Source organism: Silene latifolia, chromosome Y (assembly GCF_048544455.1).
Source record: "Silene latifolia isolate original U9 population chromosome Y, ASM4854445v1, whole genome shotgun sequence".
NCBI classification, from domain to species: domain Eukaryota; kingdom Viridiplantae; phylum Streptophyta; class Magnoliopsida; order Caryophyllales; family Caryophyllaceae; genus Silene; species Silene latifolia.
The window spans coordinates 15,997,213-16,020,370 of NC_133538.1; the positions used below are offsets into that span (position 1 = coordinate 15,997,213).

The 23,158-nt window shown below is 33.3% G+C and overlaps 2 protein-coding genes and 1 non-coding gene across 3 annotated transcripts; 1 reads left to right on the forward strand and 2 right to left on the reverse strand.

Moving 5' to 3' along the window:
- Positions 1–1,863: 1,863 nt before the first annotated feature.
- TRNAF-GAA (transfer RNA phenylalanine (anticodon GAA)) lies at positions 1,864–1,936 on the reverse strand. The gene has a single exon. It is a non-coding gene; the product is annotated as a tRNA-Phe (tRNA).
- A 1,383-nt stretch (positions 1,937–3,319) lies between these two features.
- Positions 3,320–6,461, forward strand: LOC141627645 (protein FAR1-RELATED SEQUENCE 5-like). The gene is made up of 3 exons (XM_074440875.1): positions 3,320–3,449; positions 3,753–4,699; positions 5,349–6,461. Exons 1-3 carry the CDS (start codon positions 3,320–3,322, stop codon positions 6,459–6,461), a joined length of 2,190 nt encoding a protein of 729 aa, XP_074296976.1.
- A 13,728-nt stretch (positions 6,462–20,189) lies between these two features.
- LOC141627646 (uncharacterized) lies at positions 20,190–21,590 on the reverse strand. Its single transcript, XM_074440876.1, has 2 exons — positions 20,715–21,590; positions 20,190–20,642 (listed from the first exon to the last, which is right to left on the reverse strand). Exons 1-2 carry the CDS (start codon positions 21,588–21,590, stop codon positions 20,190–20,192), a joined length of 1,329 nt encoding a protein of 442 aa, XP_074296977.1.
- Between the last annotated feature and the right edge of the window lie 1,568 nt (positions 21,591–23,158).

Below are 23,158 nucleotides of genomic sequence, written 5' to 3' on the forward strand. Positions count from 1 at the left end.
TTTAGCATTAAAGTTTTACTCGTAAAACATTAAAGTTACATTTATAAATCAGAAAAATTAAATAAATTCAAATTTTTATATTAGAAATTGTCAAAAAAAAATTAAAGTTTTAAATTTTAGCATTAAAGTTTCACTCGTAAAACATTAAAGTTACATTTATAAATCAGTAAAATTAAATAAATTCAAATTTGTATATTATAAATTGTCTAAAAAAATAAAGTTTCAATTTTTAGCATTAAATTTTCACTCATAAAACACTAAAGTTACAGTAAAAAATGAATTTTATATATTTAAAATAAAATTTTAAAACATAAATTTTTATTTTTATTTATAAAATGACCTTAAATATTAAAGTTATAACTGTAAAGAATTAAAGTTACACTCATAAATTAAAGTTTCATTTATAAAACATTAAAGTTTTCATCTTAAAATTTTAAAATCTCAACCATCAATCTTAGAAGATTAATGGCTAGGATTAGGACTTAGTGGACTCACCATTTTAGGTGGACTCATTTGAACTCATGTCTCTCTCTCTCTCTCTCTCTCTCTCTCTGTAGAGGTGGCGATTGGCCCGTATGAGATGGGAGATAAAGTACTCATTCTTATGGACCTTGTTATTCTTATGGTTGTTGCGATTATTATATACATTTTCATTATCGTTAATTATTCATTTGTATGTTGCTTATTTCCCTACTCAACCAATGGTTGACGTGTTTGTGTCTTGTGTCAAATTATCTCCTTTTTTCGGGGTGACCTGTGTTGATCCATTCAATAATTTCCGATTGAATAGGAAGCAGGTTTGAATAAAAGTTGATGTTGATGCGGTGCTGGGATTAGGACGAGCTTTGAGGAGTCTGTTAAGAGTTTTAGTCTCACGTACAGTCTAGTATGATGTCGGATAACAGTATTTTACATTTGAGTTTTGATTGTCGTAAAACTTGAGTATGTAAGTGGATTTCTAGAATCATGTTTAATGTGATCAATACTCAATCATATTCAGCCTATAATTCCCCTTTGTCTAATATATGTGGGGAGTATTATAATTAAAGGGAACTATAGGCTGAATAGGAGGGAGTATTTTATTATTTAAAGTACTTTATCATTGTTTACTTTTCATATTCATTACTTCGGGAAATCGGGATGGTAACATCTCTATTTAATCGGGAATGACTTGCTAAAGGCTCCTACTTAAATGGGGGTGTTACATTTAAGCATTTAATACTTTCCTAATTTGGTATTAACTTAGAAATTAATGACTAAATTACACATAAACTTTTATAATTAATACATGTTTTAAAAAAAAATTTCCTCTTTTAGTTTCAAAAATCATTTCCCTAAAAAAAACACAGGAAGAACGACGACTATTGTGATTACTTTAACAGACTGCTCCTACCTTATTACTCAGTTTGGAAAAGTATTAAAATTGATTCAACAATGAATTATGACTACCCATCCTAATTTTTTTACAAATGTTTTATAATTTGATGTTGTTTTTCAAATGTCTTATTTATTACGTTTCTGAAACATAAAACAATTACCACAATTGATAGGACGTAAGTAGTTTAGTTTATTTTAATACTTGAAATTTTACATTATAACGTGTATATTATATTATAATTTTTACCATCACATTATTAGATTATGCAAAAAAAAAATATAATGAACCAACATGTTTATAAGTTTTTTTCATATTTCAAAAGGTACTATGTGAAGAATGTATATAGAAAAACATAGATTAGTATCACTTTAAATAAGAAATATTAAATTTAATTAAGAACAATAAACTAAATGTTTTTTGTAATTGTCATTCTTTAATTCGAAAAAATCATGAAAAAGGCAAAAGAAATTCTAAAAAGTTAAAAATGCGGTGAGCGTGGATCAAACACACGACCTTCAGATCTTCAATCTGACGCTCTCCCAACTGAGCTATCCCCGCAATGTTATTTATAATCATTACTTTAACTATATAACGAGTATTTACTATCTTAGGAACCGTATGGTGTTTAATGATGAGAAATTCTCCCATATTGGCTTGTTCTAGCATGTGATCCTTTGCCTCTGGTATTACTACACGGGCCTCATAGACTCTGGTCATAAGCGGGGAGGAAAATTATCGTTATACGGAAGATTAGAGTGAAATATTAGAGAGAATATTAAACACTGCGTCCCTTTCATCTCATTTGTAATAGTACTAATTGTCGTTCCATACTTGTTAAAGTTCATGGTAGTTGGTTTCAAGATTTCAAAGCATTCACTGGTTGGGTAGTCTATAACTCTGACGATGAAATCATTTCGCACACTCTGTGTGGGCTGAATCTGCATCACAAGATGAAGCTTATAGTATTCTTGAGGTACTTATATGGCCAAGGGATAATAGATGCTATCATGTTGTTTTTTTTAAGATTGCCTCCAGAATTTATATCAAATTGTTGAACTGAGAAAGGTCACCATTTGACTTAAGGATTTGGACGATATGACACAAGTCGTTCATTCTTTTCATTAGATTAGTTTTAGCATTATTCCTTGAATTTTTTAATAAGGTGGCTTATTCAGTAACAAAAAAAAGGTTATGAGCTTGTACTGAAGTATTTTTTTTACGATTTAAAAAAAAAAAAAGATATCATGTATTCATGTATTATACTCTTATCATGATAGTCGGAAATGAAGGAGAACAAATAATCAAATGTGAATCTGATGTCGAAGCAAGTTCTACACCCATAAGCAAAGAATTGATAGGTGAGATTTAATCATCCCTTCGTAGACATGCGGCAATCCATAATCGCGACATTTACAGCCAATTAAAAGTCGATTTGGTTGGGCACATTTGACAAAGTTTTGGAACAAGTGTTGAAATGTAATTATATCGTGTTTGATAACGCTTACATTTGATATATTAAACTTTATTAATTACCTCATGTTAACTTTTATTGAAGTTATTAAATGTTAAACATAGGTTGTTATGTTATTAAATATAAATATTATTTTATTTTATCAAATATGATATTTGATGCTATGCGGAGTAAGACTCGTCTAATAATTAAAAAAACGCAAATTCTTGTTTACAACGGTTGTAAACACGACAATAGTGAAACGGACTCGGATACTGGTTATTTAAACCCAAATAACATGTGAAATGGGTTGATTTAATTAGGCATTTGTTAAAAAAAATATAATTTCCACAAAAATAGCAACTAAATAATACACATACCTTATTTACAATATTCTCTTTTGACTTTGTATTATCTCACGTTACATTTTATCAGTTTCATCTTCTACCTCAGCCATCCCTCTCTTTTCATCCATTTTTTTCCTGTGAAAGATGATTAATGACAATGATGATACAATACCCGCACTCCATAACAACGATATTGTCAGCTCATATGTAGATGAAGATGCTAATCCTGGTTCTATTATTTTGACGGACGGATCAATTTTTTGTTTAAAAGAAGGTAATGAACGTTTTTTTGTAGTCCTAATTTCGTCCCATTTCACTGATAATTTAGCAATGTCATTGAACGACTTTTGTATGAACGTTTTTTGTATGCACCCTTATCTTTGAATGAACGTTTTTTGTAGTCCTTGCCGGAAAATTTATCGATGTTCAATGTTCTTTCGTCCAAAATATCCCCATTTTGGTCATTTTTTATACCTCTGGTTCAAAATAATGCAAATCGTCCAAAATTCATCGATGTTCAATGTTCTTTCGTCTAATTTCAATCGTTCATTTTTTTCTTTTGTCTGCAATTTATCAGATTTTGATGCCTCTGGTTCTCTCGTCGGATTGAAGGCTACAAAGTGGGAATACTTACTCACTCTGTACAATAGACATGCTCCAGCAACGGGTTTTGGTACCAGAAAAGGCACTCGTCGTATCGAAAAGAATGTCGAGTATGAGAGATATTTGTTCTGTAACTGTCAGGGTGAGCATGCTAATGGCCGAGCATTAAATTCTGTTGGGACACCCTCTTCATCAGGTACCCAAACGAAGAAAGTCAACATTACTAGATCTGTTTGTAAGGCTTCCATTCGGACACAAGTCAACAGTGAAGGGCTTTGGAAAATTTTAAACAATATCCTTGATCATAACCATAGTTTGACGCCCCCTCAATGGCAACACAACCACATGTCGGAGAGGAAAATAACTGCTGAAGAGGGTGAGGTGATTGAAATGATGACCGAAGCCTTGGTTCGCCCATCTGTCCAATATCGTGTTTTAGCTGCTATTTCTGGAGGCGAGGAGTTTGTTGGACATACAAAGAGAGACCATATCAATTACGTTAATAGGCTTAAGATGCGTGCTATTGAAGGCGGTGATGCATCAACCTTGGTTGAGTTGTTGACCAAATGTCAATCTGAAGACCCAGGTTTCTTCTATCATTTGAAATTTGGTGCCGACGAAAGATTGTGCCACGTGTTCTGGCGTGACTCGATGATGAAGAAGGATTACTTATTGTATCATGATGTGCTTATCTTTGACACCACTTACCGTACAAATAAATATAACTTGATTTGCGGTCTGCTAATTGGGATTAATAACCATTGGTTCAACATTATGTTCGGGTTTGCATTCATATCGAATAAACAAGATGAATCATTTGAGTGGTTGTTTAATGCCTTCAAGGAATCAATGGGAGAAGATGTCCTTCCTGTAACTATTTTTACCGATCAAGACCTTGCGGTGACAAATGCAATCAAAGAGGTAAATAACACTTAACTGGTCACATACTTTTAGGTAAATGGTTACATTTTATAATTCAGCTGTAAATAGTTACATATTCTCCCGTAAAATGGTTACCCTCATAAGTAAGTTATAAATAGTTACATAATATTAGGAAAATGGCTACAATTAACTCGACATGTGCATATTTTATAATCAAATATTTATATGGGACCAACTTTGTGTTATTTCTGTTGTTTGTGACCATTCTGACGAAATTAGTGGCCATTTTTGGGTTCTGAATTAAATCCTTTTTTTGTATCTTATTAAGATCAGAATGTGACCAATTTTAAGCTATGTGTAGGTTTTGATTAACTACTATAAAATTGTGTTATTTTGTGTTGTTTGTGACCATTCAGGCTAAATTAGTGGCTATTATGTGCTTAAAAATGGCTGATGTTTCATTACTTTAACCTGTTATAGTACGGTTACTTTATGTACTTAAATGGTCACATATTCATAGTAAAATGGATAAATTTTATAATTACGCTATTAATACTTACCCCCTGATCAAATGTTATCACTCAATTGCTAGGTTTATCCAACTTCAAGGCATAGGTTATGTCAATGGAATATCCAACAGAATGTTGTTTCACACTATGGTTCACTGAAGCATAGTCGATCATTCTAGAGCGTATTCAACAAATGTCTTAATGGTTGTTACAGCGAGGCGGAATTTGAAGATACATGGAGGAAAATGATATCAGACTACGGACTACATGATAGTGATTGGTTTGAATGTCTATATACTTTAAGGGAAAAATGGTGCACCGCATTAAATAAGGAATATTTTTCAGCAGGTATATTATCGTCGCAACGGAGTGAAAGCAACAATCATGCTTTGGGGTTCCAAGCAACTAAGACTACTTCACTTACTGAATTCTTTCACATATTTGAGTCAACAGTCAGAAGATGGAGGTCGGAAGAGGAACGAAATGAATTTAATAATATCCGAGCCAAGCCCACATCTGTGTTTCCTATGGTTGACTTATTAGATCATGCAGCCCAAGTTTACACGCTGAATTTGTTCAGGGCATTTGAGAAGGAATTCGGTATAGCAATCGGTACAGGGGCCATAGAATGTACGACTGAAGATCATATTAAGTCATACCTTGTGTATCCATCGGGTAGTGATGAAAATCCGCACCATGTCACCTTTGGTTCTTCTAATTTACTTATTGACTGCACATGTCGTAAATTTCAGGAAAGCGGAATGTTATGCTTCCACTCCATCCGCATCTTACACCTCCGGTCTGTTTCCGAAATTCCTGACCGATACATTTCAAGGAGGTGGACCAAGTTTGCCAAGAAGGAAGTGTGGGACATACTTCTTCCTAATGATAGGCGGAGAAGTGGAATTAATGAGGCAGTTAATTGGCGGCGACAATCGCTTACCATGTTCAACAATCTGATAACAAAATGTCAGAGTGTATCCGAAGCGAGATCGTTATTATACCATGCCTATTCAAGAGCCCTAGAAGAGGTCCAATCTTTTTTCAACTATAGAAGAGCGTCACAATGTCCAACAAATAGTGTTCCACGCACAGGTCCTACGATTCTTGATCCAAACGAGCAATTACGAAGGGGCGTAAACAAAGGAAGAAAAGCGGGATACAAAAACAAAAGTCAAACCGTTCCGCTTAAACAAATGAGGTCGAACTGCCATACACTCCCATTCCTAGGCTCTTATAAGAAAAATATGCTTTTACTCTCTGTTAGTTGGAACAATGCATTTTTGTTTTAGTTGAATTTTTGAAGGTAGCTGGTCATTATGCTCACCAAATAAATATACATTATTTTTCTAATTAAATTGTCGCATTATTAATTTTTCGACCTACAAGTTCCCGATATTTGGTCACAATTTGTTTCATGATATGTTGCCACTAACAAGTTATAAATAGAAGATACATGGTTACAAATAGTAGACAAACGGCCACAAACAATAAAAAACTACTCTTCAACAAATGTTCCTAAATCTGGTCACAATTTAAACTTAATAAGCTACAAAAACAGAAAAATTTAGTTTGGGGGCACTAATAACCACTAATTTTAGAACAATGATCCCACAAAAAAAGGTCACTCTCTGATCTTAAGAGGTTACAAACTTAGTTTCATGATGTGTTGTTAGTAACAAGGTACAAATAGTAGATATACGGCTACAAATAGTAGATACATGGACACAATAGTAAATGACTAATAGAATAACAAAGCGTACTATGGAAACAGTAAAGAGATAATGAACCACTTCATTCTCTTGAAATAGATGACCAAAATAGGATGTGTTCAATTCATAGATGCTCGCAATTTAACCGAAGACGTCAACTACAAAGCAACAATAGTTTTTAATAATCTACCAAATCTAAATTAAAATAACAATGTTTTTCCAACACCTTCACCAATCCGCTACTTATCCTTTACAACGGCCCTTTCAGCTCCTTTCTTCGTTGTCAACCTTGTGCATCTTCTTAAATACACGCTTTGGTTTGAATCTAGTGGTCGCTTAGGACAATGCACGCTATTCTTTTGTGAAGGTTTTGGGCACTTGGTATCATTAGTACCAATTGAATCATTAATACCAATTGAATCGATCCCAAGGTCAAAGGAGGGCGCCTCAACCAACTTCATCTCCGCTATTTCATCAATCCTTCTACCCATATCTAGAAATTGGGCCAAGAAGTTTGGGTCCTTCAACGCTTGTGTAAACTCTCCTTCAATCTCCTCACGAGTCTCATCTTCAACAATCGGGATGACATTAGCTTGCTTTTCCACTTCTTTAGTTCTAATCTCATGTAACCTTGACACAAGTTCCAAATCTCGCTTTGTCATCATCCAATTCACCAAACGTGGCTATGAAAGAAAACAACATTAAGAAATAATTACTATACTTTTTAAAAATGAGTTAGTATGCTAACAGCAACTAAGTTTAGAAGAACGGTCACAAACAAAAAATAAATGGTCACGATATAATCTAAAGAGGTTACAAAAATAGTTACAGTACTCAAACAATATTTTTAATCTGTTAGTATGCTAACAGATAAAATATGTGGACACTGAGGTCAGCAGAATGGTCGCAAACAATATTTGTCACATTTTTAACTTGCTAAATTAAAAACAGAGTATTGGTTTACTTCTACATATTATATGGTCAAATATCAATTAGAATGGAAAATTGTTGGTCACATTCTGATTTCAACCAAAAAATGGTCACAAATTAAATCAGAACGGTCAAAAACTATACAAAGAAACATAAATCTTGTGCAATTAATCAAAAGCTATAATTCTAATCCAAAAAAAGGTCACGAAGTTAAGCAGAATGGTCACAAACAATATAAAATAAAATTACACTTTTAATTTAGACACAAACTGATCTATTTAAGATACTAAAAACATATATACATACATCTCCACAACATATGGCCACTAATTTCAGCACGATGGTAACAACAATTTAGAATGTTATTAATAATGTAAAGGGTAAAGAGTAAACGACTTACATCGTTATATTTGCTTTCAATTTGTTCATTATTTAAATCACTTGGCAGCTCAAATGTGATTGTTCTTTTAATGACGTCATCAGGTTTAGGATCATCACCCTCAGTTGGAAGCCTATAGATTACCTTAGGCAGATTTCGGGAGATAGGGAACGTTTTCTTATCCCAACCCCCACGACCATACTCGTTGTTGTTTTTCAATGCACCAGCCCTTTCTTCCTCCACACGCACTTTTATTTTCTCATATGTCCAATGTTTAACTAATGGAATGGTTGTTGACGTTGCTTTGTCATCCCTCCATATAAGGTGATGGAAATAAAGTATTTGAAGCAACATCATGTATCCACCTACATTCTTTGTTCGTTTTCCTTTCCATTTTTCCACAGCTTCATTAAGCTTTTGTACCACATAAAGGCACCAATCTTGATTAATGATGTCCTCAACATTTTCCACGGCCTTTATAAGCTTAAGGTCAACATGATTATGGCATGTCGGTGCAAGGAAAGTACCCAGAGCATACAATACAAAAAGTTGCTTGAAATCGTGGCCTCCTTTAGGCATCTTCAATATATCATCAACCAATGTGTCACTAGAAATCTCATGACCCGCTGTTATACCCAACCTCTTTCTCCAACACTCCATTAGCCCAAAATCAGGATTATCTTTTTTCTTACTTGAGGTACGTAATACATCCTTCCCAGTGTGACAAGGCAACATAAATGTGTCATACACATCATCTCTCGTCAAAATAAAGTACCGCCCCTCATTAATCGTGAACATCCTGGAGTCTGGGTCATAATATTTCATCAGCCAATCTAGCATTACATGATACATACCGCTAGCTCTGATCTCCAACAGCCCCCCGAAACCAATCTCTTCAACACTTCTCTTTTTCTCTACCGTCATCTTCTTAATTAGCTTAAACAAGCCATCTGAGGACCCGTATGCATCAACAATGATACCGTCGTTTTGTATCAAAGTTAAATTTATAAACCAAACTAAAACTATAGCTAGTGATAGTAAGGGTCGAACCACAGAGAGACAAGATCAATTATATTTGCTATTTTTAATCTATTGAAGTAACAATTATTGAGGGGGTTTTGGTTGGTTGATTCTAAACTAATTATTGAAATTTAAATGAAGTTTAAAATAGATATTAAAAAGCAGCTAGGAACTTCGGTTCACCATGGCCTAAGGGTCAGTCAAGTAAAGTCAAGGTCTGTCCAATACCGTCTCAGGATGTCAAATAGGTCCTCTAAGTCCCTATTCGAACTAAGCCTCTCGGTCTTCTTTCGCCCTAGAATGAAACTAGATTGCTTTCGCTTCACTAGTCTTTCCAATTACTTGTAAGAAATCTAACTCCGCTAATCTCTCAATCTAGCAAAGGGGTAAATTCTTACAAAAGTAAATAAGGCCGGTACGGGTTCAACCTAAACTTAATAATAGCAACTCATGACGCCATGGATTCCCTAATTCCTAGCATAGGAATTTAGCTACGCATGATTAAGAATATGACAATTGCAAAATTAAAGATACGGAATAAAATTGGCATGATTGAATTAGAATTAAAAATAAGGGATTAAAATTGAATTGCTTAAATATAAATTGGAGAAACTAGAAATAAATAAACAAGAATAAGAGAAGATTGAAATTGAATTAAAGCTTACTAAAGAATTCGATGAACAAATAATTGATCGTAAATCCGTAGCCTCCGTTTCGCGTTCCTAAAACTAGGTCCAAAAACTTGAGTTGTTGAATAAAAAGCATAACCTCCATTGTTTGTTACGTCCTACTAATAATAGTTCTGCCCAAAAGATAAATTGCAAGTGGGCTTTCAAAAGACAATCGTGTAAAAGAAACCGCAGCCTCGAAATAGAGTCGATCGACCAGGTGACGCGGTCGATCGATCCGCCAAGATCTGATCTTGGCAACTTTCCTTCCTCTCCTCAACTCCTGGGTCGATAGATCGAGTCACTGGGTCGATAGACCATTCTTGTAGCAGCTTCTTCTCTCTGCTCTAACAAACAGCCCTCCAACTTCATGCACGCATTCCGGGACGATCGAATTCCAAGCTTCTAACTTCATAGTTTCCATAAAATGCCCCCGGGAACAGATAAAAGCTTGATTTAGCTTACTTCTGATCATTCCTACAATAATGACATAGGAAATCCAAAGTAAACCGTTTCAGGAGAAATAATAGCTTAAAGCTAACAATTATGCATAGAAATACAGGCCAAAACCGCTAATAAAGTGTATAGAATATGCACGTATCAAACAACCTTTTTAGATGACCTGTCCAACGTTAAAAAAAATGAGAGATGAAGCATAACGAATAAATATTTATACAAGATTAGTTGAGCAATTAAAAACTATAACACAATATAACATATATCGTCTCAACCAAAAATGGCCACTAATTTACCTATGATGGTCACAACAACAGAAAATAACACAATTTTATGGTAAGTAATCAAAAGCTACAAATAGTTTAAAATTGGCCACATTATAATCTTAATATGATACAAAATACCAATTATAATTCAGCTACAATAGTAGATAAAATAAGCCACCAAAAAATAACTACTAATTCAACCAGAATGGTCACAAACAACTCAAAATAATACAACCTTTTGGTAATTAATCAAAATATACACATAGCTTAAATTTGGTCACATTTTATTCTCATAAAAAAAATGGCCACTAGTTGAATCAGAATGGTCACAACCAACAAAAAATAACACAATACTTTAAAATTGGTTACATCCTTCTCTTAATATGGTACAAACAGAAATCCAAACAAATGGCCACAAATTTAATAATAATGGTCACAAACAATGTAAAACAACTACTCTTAATCCAATGTTAAACTATGTAAAACTTAAATGTGGTCACTAAGTAAAATTGAATGGTCACAAACTACTCAAAATAACACAACTCTTTAGTAATTAATAAAAATCTATATTTTGCTTAAAATTGGTCACATTCTTTTCGCAGCCAAAAAATGGCCACTACTTTAATCAGGATGGTTTGACCAACAAAAAATAACAAAAATCTTTAGTAATTGACCAAATTCTACATACTATCTAAACTTGGTTACATCCTGATCTTAATATGGTACAAACAGATATATATATCAAATCCAAACATTTGGCCACAACTTTAATCAGAATGGTCACAAACAATGTAAAATAACTACTCCTAATCAAATTTTAAGCTATATAGAACTTAAATTTGGTCACTAAGTATAAAAGAATGGTCAGAAACATTAAAAAAAACTACTCCTCAACAAATGTTCCAAAATTTGGTCACAATTTAATCTTAACGAGCTACAAAAATAGAAAAACTTCACATAAACATTTTGGGGGACTAATAGTGACTAAGTTCAAAAGAATGGCCACAAACAACAAATAAATGGTCACAATATAATTTAAAGAGGTTACAAAACAGTTACATTACTAAACCCCAGATGGCCACTAAATTAACCAGAATGACCACAAACAAGACAAAATTATGCACAATAAACGCAATAAATAGTCCACTTACTCTATCAGAGCTCCGTCCGTAGATACCACCATCTTACCATCTCGTCTCCAATTCACCGGAGCTTGTCTAACTTTTCGAGCAGGAACACCATCTTCAGCTGTCGTAATAACCTCACTAGATGTCGGGTCATTTTGCATTGGTACCCTCTTTTCTTCTACGGCTTCCCCATCTTCTAATATCTCGGCTTCTACCGCTTCTTCATCAGTTTCTAAGGTTTTTCCTTTCTTCGTAATCGGACTTCCAAGATTGCCTTATTGGGTAAGAGACAATGGGTTAACAAACAATGGCATGCATTTTTATACATGTTCCAAAAAAAAATTAGCAAAATCAAAATCCAATTGACAAAATTGGACAACAAACATACCAGACCGTGGTTGTTCCACTGCTTCATCTTCTACATTAGATCTACATGTAGTTTTCCTCTTATTCTTATTTGTAACTACTTTTGTTGGAATTTCTTCTCCTTAAAACAAAAAAAAAAACGACCAGCAATAATAAGGATTATGAAACTACATACAAATCAATTAGTATTATTAAATTACTGAATCATACCTTCAACAGCACTAGAAACTGCTTCACCCATGCCCTTTCTTGCTACCCTTTTCACGCGCTTCATTTCTAGAAAATTAGACACAATTTTTCGGATCTTCAACAATTTATTGGGAACGAAAAAGGTAGGGTTTATGGAAATGGAGAGATTAGGGAGAAAAGTGAAGAGAGAAGAGAGAGAGCGTGTTTGATTTCGGTGAATAGAAATCCCAGCGAGATTTTAAGAAAGAATATAGAAAACAATATTTTTTAATTTGTTACCCTTTCTTAAATTATTTATTTCTGAATGTTATACCCAACCAAATTCTTCTTAAATGATATCAACTTGACCCGTTTCATTGATATAACGGATATAGCTCTTATATAGGAGACTAATTGTTAAATAAAACCATCTATAAAATACTTTTAAAAGGTAAAACTGAACATCAATTATTTGCCACGTGTAAAAAGTAGAGACAAGATAATAGAGCTATGTTTGTTAAACGCATTGACTGTTTCTAACAAAAAAGAGGAAGACAGAGGAGAACATTTCGTCAGTTTCCTCATTAAGAAATCTAAAACAATGAAATAATGAGTATTGAAACAATAAAACGGCTCCTTACCCATAACCTCCTTATTAAAAAGTTTCAATACTCATAATTTCATTAGCTCCCATTTTGACCGTCACTTGGTTTGATTAACAAATTATTCAATGCTCAAATAATTTCCTCAAATTGATTCATATCCCATCCCATCAGTTCTCAGTTCTTAATGTTCCCTCTCAATTCCTCAATCTCTTATTTATATGAGAAGTGAAAGTTTCATTTCCAACAAATTTGCTGATTTTTTACTAATTCTCTTTGTGTGTTATTGTTTTTCAAGTCCTTTGCAGTCAAACGAAGGTTCAGTATTAGCTTCTTTATTTGGCTAAAGTATATCAAATACGTAATTTCCACGATGGGAAGATGCATTCATAGTTAGATGTTTTTGTTTATCATTTTGAGTTAGTTTGATTTCATTTTTGTTCTCCTTATTTTTCTAGCTTCGCTTTTTGTTCGCGATTTTCTGTTTGTTTAACTTGATTTGATTTTTCCATTACTTTCATATTTTTCAATTGCTACAGAATTTCGTAATTGTAATTTTTTTTGTCTGTTTAAATGAATTGGTGCGCGTATAAATCAGAGATAAGCGCATGCCATATTCTTTTAACACAAATTTTTGTCTTATCTATCCCACATGAGTAATACTTGACCCGTCACAAGCTTGCGACGGATTAACTTGTTGTTCACTCACGGTAGCTCGCCAGGCTGTGTACATGGCCCACTGATCAACACGGGTCCTTTCCAGCGCATTTTGTCCTCACTTATGCGCATCCCAAGAACCTTACCAGGAGGTCACCCATCCTAAGACTACTCCCAGTCAATCACGCTTACCTTTGGAGTTCTTTCGCATGGATAACCAAAAAAGAAAGTGCAATTTGTTGATATGAGTAATACTTTCAATCCCTTTAAGCACTAGTCAGATTTTAAGCCTATCAATGGATCTCTTCAAGGGGTAACCCACCCGAATAATGTATTCGGTTCAGTGGAGCCTTGTTACTTATGGTTTGTGGATAGTAAGTTTTGTCTCTAATATTTATCTTGTAAGAGCTTTCATTCCTTAAGGATTAACTTGAATGATAGGATATTAGCTTTGAAGTACAAGCAGCTTGCATATTTTGGGTCTTAAACCCTTACCAAAAATCGGTGCACTAGCTAGTCAAAGAGATATTATTTTCTCTTATCTTTTCTCAGTCACTTCCTTATAAACTCTAATTGTTATTATCTCATCATTTATAAGATGATAAGAGATAATAACCTACTTATTGTAACGTGAGAATACTCTTCCATCACCAACATTTGTTCATCATTTTTCTTGCTCCAAATCTATCAATCTTAGCCTAATTCTAAGAGTAATTCTATTACTCTTGTAATTTTTATTATTAGAATATCATAATCTACGATTCATATGTTAATTCATATGAGTTTATTCTTGTTTTTGTAGGCTATCAATAGGACTCTGACGCAGAAGAGTATTTTGTTGATTCGGATCTGGACAATTAAGGTAACTACGACGTTACTCGGTATTACGTGATTTAATTGTTGTAGTTGTATGTATTATTAAGTTTTTAGTATGTTTTGATGAATTAAATTGTTATAGGATTTTCGAAATTATTAAGATCTGGATTAGAAGTTGTCAATTTTACAGTTTTACTGTCTTGTATAGGTTTTACTAGGGCAGACAAGTAGGAGTAATATTTTGGATAAACCTATAAATATTAGTTTCAAAATCCTAATTTGCCCTTCATTATCAGCTCTTATGATGGATCGCCCATGTACACTTATTATTTCCCCTTAACTAAATATGGTGTGATACTGTGAGAATGCCAAGATCACTCTCTTATTTACGAGTCGAAAAACAAGTTAGTAAAATACGAAGTAGAATAGAGGGAGTACAACACTCTTAATAAAATTGATCTTGCTATAATTAGTAAAATGTTTATTTTATCGTCACTTTTACTATAAAAAGGGTTGACTATTGTTCGTATATTATGGAGCGAGTTCTATTCTACTCCTTCATAGAGTATAGATAGATAGCCAAATGTAATTAACTAATTCAAAATACAAAAGGTGTTTCTGTAGGCTATAGACATCTAACGAGTAACAATAATGATATAGAGGGGTTTATTGTGTCTTAGCAGGGGTTTTGCCTTAATTGCTTACTTCTTAACATGACTAAAGACCAAAGTTTTCATTCTACTATTATGTGTAGAAACCACAAACAATAAAGAACTCATCCATTCACATGTTTAAAACTAATTTTTGCGGCATTAAACTACATGGCAAAGAAAAAAAAAACAATAGAAGTATGCCCTTGAACATTGAACTATTAACAGTTTTTAAGTAGAAATAATTTTCCATTAACAGAATGGTTTTACTATACAATGGAGATACAAAGTTTTTTTTTTAAAACTTCAACGGCCACGTGGAAAAGGAATGTATTGGTCTATGTCAGTCATCAATGAGCAAACACACATCACATATGATAGAACAGGACCGCGAATTTCACGGGCAACAAAACTAGTTGTTATATTATATCGGTTCTTAAAATTAGAGTTTGCAGTTAAATGATGTGATATAAAAAAAGGGTAATGATAAATACATCCCGTAGGGTTGTATTTAACCATTTAATACCTTTCTAATTTAGTAATAATTTAGAAATTAATGACTAAATTACACATAATTATTACATGTTTTAACAATTTATTTCCTCTTTTTCTTTCTTAAATCATTTCCCTAAAAAATAACTCAGGACGAACCATGGCTATTGTGATTACTTTAATAGACTGCTTCTACCTTATTACTCAGTTTGGAGAAGTATTCATATTAATTTAACAATGAATTATGACTACCCATCCTAATTTTTAGGGTTATTTCATGAGAATATTCCATACTATGTCTCATCTTTCCATATTAATCCATACTATTGTTTAACTGAGAAAAATCTCAACTTTTTCGTCATTTAACTTTCACTGAACTTAAGTCATAATTGACCTGTTACTAAAGGTTTCCCAACAGGTCACTTTTTGTTTCTCTTTTTTTTTTATTCTGATTTTTCTTTATTCTATTTCTTCTCTTTTATTTCTTCGTCATTCATTTTCTCCTAATTCTTCATTTGTTCTTAATCATTCTTTATCTCTTCTTTTTCACTTTTCTTCGTCATTTATCTCTCAATTGTCACCTAATTAGTTCCTTAATTTATTCATCCTTCCCACTATAACCATGTAACTACTCCTATTTTTCTAAATTTATTATAAAAAAAAAGAAAAAAATGATTATTAACTCCCACTGTAACCTCTAAGAAGCCAAGCCAACCACCATCCACCTTCACAATCTCAGCTCCATTCTTATCACCTGAATACCACGAACCACCACCCTATCTCCAACCACCAAGCAATGTAATTTTTTATTTACCCAAATACCACCGCCCAAAGCATCGACGGAAATCTTTCATCAAAATCCACAGTCCTCTAGCCTATATCTGTTGGTATATTATAAATTAGAGTTGGCTCTAGCCCATCTTTGAGGCACATGTCACCATACTTTTAAGGCCCTTAAGAAAGCATTTGGATTTTGTGGGCCTAGTCTAGATCTGTTTGTATGTAGGGGGTTGGGTTTTTTCTCTCTTGAATCTCAATTGTTGGATGTTAATGATGAATGTTAATTTGATGGGATGTTTTTAATTCGGTTAATGTTGTTTTGCTTTTGATTTTGGGGTCTATGGAGGATAGAAATATGATCCTGGTCGTGGGTGTATGATGAAGGAGGTTGGTGACTCAGTTGCTTGGGTGGGTGGTTTTTTTTTTCGTTTATTGATTAAGATTCATAGTCAAGGTAACCGACTTTATAGGTCTCCCTTCCACAAGTTCAGTAAAAGTTAAATGAGTGAAAAGTTCGGATTTTTCCTAGTTAAACACTAGTATGGATTAATATAAGAAGGAGAGCCATAGTTTGGATTATTCCCATTAAATAACCCTAATTTTTATTACAAATGTTTTATAATTTTATTTTATTTTCAAATGTCTTATTTATTATGAACCTGAAACATGAAACAATACCATAATTGATATGACATAAGTATTTTAGTTTATTTTTAGTACTTGAAATTTTACATTATAACGTGTATATTATACTATAATTTTTACCCTCACATTATATGCAAAAAAATAATATAATGAATCAACGTGTTTATAAGTTTTATTCATATTTTAAAAGGTACTATGTGAAGAATGTATATAGAAAAACATAGCTTAGCATCACTTTAATAAGAAATATTAAATTTAATTAAGAACAATAAACTAAATGCATTTTGTAATTATTCTTTAATTCAAAAAAAATCATGAAAAAGGTAAAAAAAAAAAAAAAAGAATGTATATAGAAAAACATATATGAGTATCACTTTAAATAGAAAATATTAAATTTAATTAAGACGCGACCTTCAGATCTTCAGTCTGACGCTCTCCCAACTGAGCTATCCCCGCAATGTTATTTATAATGATTACTTTACCTATATAACGAGTATTTTCTGTTTTAGGAACCGTATGGTGTTTAATGATGAGAAATTCTCCCCTATTTGCTCGTTCTAGCATGCAATCCTTTGCCTCTGGTATTACTACACGGACCTCGTAGACTCCGGTCACAAGCGGGGAAGAAAATTATCGTTATACTAAAGATGGGAGTGAAAATATTAGAGAGAATATTAAACACTGTGTCCCTTTCATCTCATTGGTAATGGTAATACTTGTCGTTCCATACTTGTTAAAGTTCATGGTAGTTGGTTTCAAGATTTCAAAGCATCCATTAATTGGGTAGTCTATGACTCCGACGATGAAATCATTTCTCACACTCTGTGTGGGCTGAATATGCATCACAAGATGAAGCTTACGGTATTCTTGAGGTACTTTTATGGGCAATGGATAATAGATGCTATCATGTTGTTCCTTTTTTAAGATTACCTCCAGAATTTATATCAAATTGTTGGACCGGAGAAAGGTCACCATTTGATTTAAAGATTTGGATGACATGACACAAGTCGTTCATTCTTTTCATTAGATTAGTTTTAGTTTTATTCCACAAAATTTGAATAAGGTGACTTATTCATTAGCAAAAAATGTTATGAGCTTGTAATGAAGTATTTTTTTTACGGTTTAAATAAAAAGATATCATGTATTATACTCTTATCAAGAAAGTCGGAAATGAAGGAGAACAAATAATCAAATGTGAATCTGATGTCGAAGCAAGTTCTCCACCCATAAGCAAAGAATTGATAGGTGAGTTTTAGTCATCCCTTCGTAGACATGCGGCGATCCATGATCGCGACATTTACAGCCAATTAAAAGTCGATTTTAATGGGCACATTTGACAAAGTTTTGGAGCAAGTGATGAAATGTAACTATATCGTGTTTGATAACACTTACATTTGTTATGTTAAACTTTATTAATTATCTCATGTTTACTTTTATTGCGGTTATTAAGTGTTAAATGTTGGTTGTTGTCTTATTTAATATAAATATTATGTTATTTTATCAAATATGATATTTGATGCTATGCAGAGTAAGACCCGTCTAATAACTAAAAAAAACTAGAACCATTGTTATATTATATCGGTTCTTAAATTTAGAGTTTGTTGTTAAATGATGTGGCATAAAAAAGGGCAATGATAAATACAACCCTTAGGGTAAGAGTTGTATTTAAGCATTTAATACCTTTCTAATTTGGTATTAACTTAGAAATTATTGACTAAATTACACATAAACTAATATAATTAATACATGTTTTAACAACTTATTTCCTCTTTTTACTTTCTTAAATCATTTCCCTAAAAAAACTCAGGAAGAACGATGACTATTGTGATTATTTTAATAGACTGATCCTACCTTATTAGTCAGGTTAGAGAAGTATTCATATTGATTCAACAATGAATTATGACTACCCATCCTAAATTTTATTACAAATATTTTATAATTTTATTTTTTTTCAAATGTCTTATTTATTACGGTCCTCGAACATGAAACAATATAACAATTTAAAGGATGTAAGTAGTTTAGTTTATTTTAATACTTGAAATTTTACATTATAACGTGTATATTATACTATAATTTTACCCTCACATTATTCAATTTATGCAAAAATAATAATATAAAGAATCAACATGTTTATAAGTTTTATTCATATTTCAAAAGGTACTATGTGAATAATGTACATAGAAAAACAAAGACGAGTATCACTTTAAATAAGAAATATTAAATTTAATTAAGAACACTAAATTAAATGCATTTTGTAATTGTCATTCTTTAATTCAAAAATCATGAAAAAGGCAAAAAAAAAGTATATAGAAAAACATAGATGAGTATCACTTTAAATAATAAATATTAAATTTAATAAGAACAATTAACTAAATGCATTTTGTAATTCTTATTCTTTAATTCAAAAAATCATGAAAAGGGCAAAAAAATACTAAAAAGTTAAAAATGCGGTGAGCGTGGATCGAACACGCGACCTTCAAATCTTCAATACTTTACCTATATATTGAGTATTTAATGTCTTAGAAACCCTATGGTGTTTTATATCCCCGCAATGCTTTATATAATCAATACTTTACCTATAAATTGAGTATTTATTGTCTTAGGAACCTTATGGTGTTTTATGATGAGAAATTCTCCCATATTGCTTGTTCTAGCATGCAATCCTTTGCTTCTGGTATTACTATATGGGCCTCGCTAACTCTGGTGTAACACCCCATTCTTACTCGGCTAAGGTAATGAGTAGATGTTTCCATCTCGGTTTTTACGAGATAGTGTTTCAAAACTCTAATAAAAGAACAACTTAAATAAATAACAACTTTAGTGATTTACAAATGATTAAATGATTAATAAATGTAAACTATAACATATACAACTCGATTATCTAAGTCATCTAACTAGATAGCTCAACTTCATGTCCAAATCTCGTCCCGTCTCCCGCATGACATCAAACTAACATGTACTTAACCTGCTCCCCATATGATCGGAAATATCATATGGATCGACACAGGTTTACCTGTGTCGATCCATATGATATTTCCGATCATATGGGGAGCAGGTTAAGTGCATGTTGTATTTGGTGTCACACGGGAGACGGACGAGCTTCAGACATGGAGTCGAGTCGGCATGAGATAGTATTCTTTAGAGGGTCATAGTAGTATGACTTGTATTCATTTATTTTATTTTATTTTTGGTGAAATGTAAGAAATTCATTAAAGCACAAACGAGCTATTACAAGCTATACCATTTTTAAGACAAAACCATTTACTAAATAATCCAGACAATGGATTTACATACTCAATCTAACTAAATTCAACCATGTTACATCCCTAGTACATAGTCCTTTGTTGTATTTAGCAGACAATCTGCATTTCACCTCCTTCCTTATCTGATCACGAACAAGTTCTGGTCTCAGCAAAGCAGCATCAACTCGAACTTTGTTTCGTTGCATCCAAATATGGTACAAGGTTGCCAAAACCACACACATCATAGCATTTTTCTGCAAAGAGGAAGCCTGCCATCCTTCAATCCAAATGAACAAATTTGAATCAGGAAATACTACATGACACAGACCTGCTATATCATTCAGTATCCTCATGTTGTACTCACACTTCAAAAACAGATGAGAATGACTCTCATCCTCCATTCCACAAAGTAAACATGTAGCATCAGTAGAGTTGCCCAATGCATATAATTTATCCTTCAATTTCAATGCTTCACGAGCTATCAGCCAGCCAATAAACTGGTGTTTAGGAATACACTAACTGCACCAGAGATATTTATACCATTGCACCTCCTGAAATTTCAATCTAACCAGATCATTCCCACTGCTGACAGAATAGCCTTTTGCATCCAACGTCCACTGACCATTAATATACCCAAGAGCAAGCTTATTCTTAATCCTGCAGATAACTTTCCACCCCCAGCTAACATCACCACTAGGGGTATAATCAGTCCAAGCTGTTCCTTTTAAATAAACTTGATGAACCCATTTAACCCATAGCCTATCAGGGCAAGAGTAAATCATCCACACAAGCTTTCCAATGTTCCAGGATAGGCTATCCCTGATCCCCAGCCCCCCTTCATTTTTTGGTACACAGACCTTTTCCCAACTCACCTGAGACACCCTGATGTAATCCACACTCCCATCCCAAAGATAATTCCTACAAATAGAGTTTATCTTGTTTAGAACCCCTTTAGGAATAAGGAATATGTTAATCCAGTAGTTATATAATGCATTGAGCACATAGTTCATTAACATTAATCTACCAGCATAAGAAAGTTTCTTAGTGCCAAAACTTGGAATTTTGTTAACTATCTTCCCAACCAATACCTGGCAATCAGCTCTCTTCATTCTCCCACAAGTTACAGGGATCCCCAAATATCTAAATGGTAACTGACACTCAATAACTCCTGAAATTTGCAAAATATCAGTCCTTAATTCCTTTGACACTCCATTAAAGTAAGCATTAGTCTTAGAGGAATTCATCTGGAGGCCAGATGCATAGGAAAAGGTAGCAAAAGATCTCATCAAAACAATTATAGAGGCCACATCAATCTTTCTGAATAACAAAAACTCATCAGCAAATATTAAATGTGATAGTTTCAACTGACCACACATTGGATGATATTTGAAAGCCAAGTTGTCAGTTGTATAGGCCAAAACTCTACTCAAAGATTCTATTGCCATTGTAAAAAGATGGGGAAAAGAGGGTCACCCTGCCTTAAGCCCTTTGCTCCTTTGAAATGGCCAAAAGTCTCACCATTCAGTACCAGGTTTATTCCCTAAACAAAGTAAACGATTCTTGCATAATGTAAACTAAACTAATGACAAATGATAAAGTAAACATGATAACTAACCACTACACACACAAAAACACGGAAATCTGACGGAAATAATCCGTCAATAACACCCTTTTCCCGTCAGAAACACGGGTTCCTGATGGAAAAACCATCAGGAATCGACCGTTAGTACGATTCGTCAAGAAAAACGGGGTCCTGGCGTTTTTTCAATCAGGATTTCACAAATCTGACGGATTACTGACGGTAATTCAGTCAAAGCCCTCGTCTAGGATGGGTCAGAAAGTCAACATTTTGTTGACCTTTCTAACGGAAAAACCGTCAGGAATTAGGCATTCCTGACGGAAAATCCGTCAGGAAAGTCAACACTCTGTTGACTTTTTGACGGATTTCCGTCAGGATTTCCTAAAAGTCTGACGGTTTTTCCGTCAGAAAAGTCAACAGAATGTTGACTTTCCTGACGGATTTTTCGTCAGGAATATTATAGGCAGTGGCCGAAAACAGCAGCTTGCTGCCCAGCCACAATGTCGAATTTGCATTTTTTTTACACACCAAACCTACAAAAAACCATATACAACCGTCGACCGCCAAGTGGGAATCCATTTTCATGTCGACCGCAGGAGCGGGAATCAGGAGTAGACAATGAAACTATCGATAGAAAACCGAACACGATTGGAAGAACGAAGTTGTTACATAGAAACTAAAGGTTAAATTTATACATGTCTCATAAAACAATGTCTTTTACATACCAACTAAAATACTAATCCACAATCATAAGTTTCTAACCTAAGATAAAAGCACAAATTCTCATTTGTGACGGAAGATATCCGCACAAGCTGAAGACGGAGCGGATATATACCATATTATGTTAATATGGATACAAGTGACCCATTTTGTGTGTTAATTAATTAATAACTGATGTGACATTACACAATAAAAAAATAAAAAAAGGGGATTTTTTTTCATGCAAAACAGGGGGCTATGAAGACTTTTGTGTCCATTGCTCAGTACGTCACTTCCTCACTCTTCTTTCATTTTGAAAACCAAAATAATATCATCCCTCTGAAAACCCAGAAAAAGACAATCTTTATCTCCCTCAAATTGTTCATCGTCTACCTTCGTCATCTCTTCTAGCTCACTATCTTCAACTCGCAAAAAATATAGTGGTATAATCTGACAATCTTCATCTATCCTAGCCAACACAAAACCTCAAAATCTATATCTCCCTCATCAAGATCTTCATCCCGACGATCTTCATCTCACCGTCTTAGTAACATCTTCAGCTCGGTCCAACTAAGGTGGTAACATTTTCAGTTCAAGATCTTCACAAAGCTAAAAACACCACTCAAGAAGCTTGTGAAAAAAGCAATTGAAGGTATTGTGTTGAACATGTTGGTTTTAATTTATAACTCACAATTCTTGGTGGTGTTTTTTTGACAATTAATGTTATATCTTAGT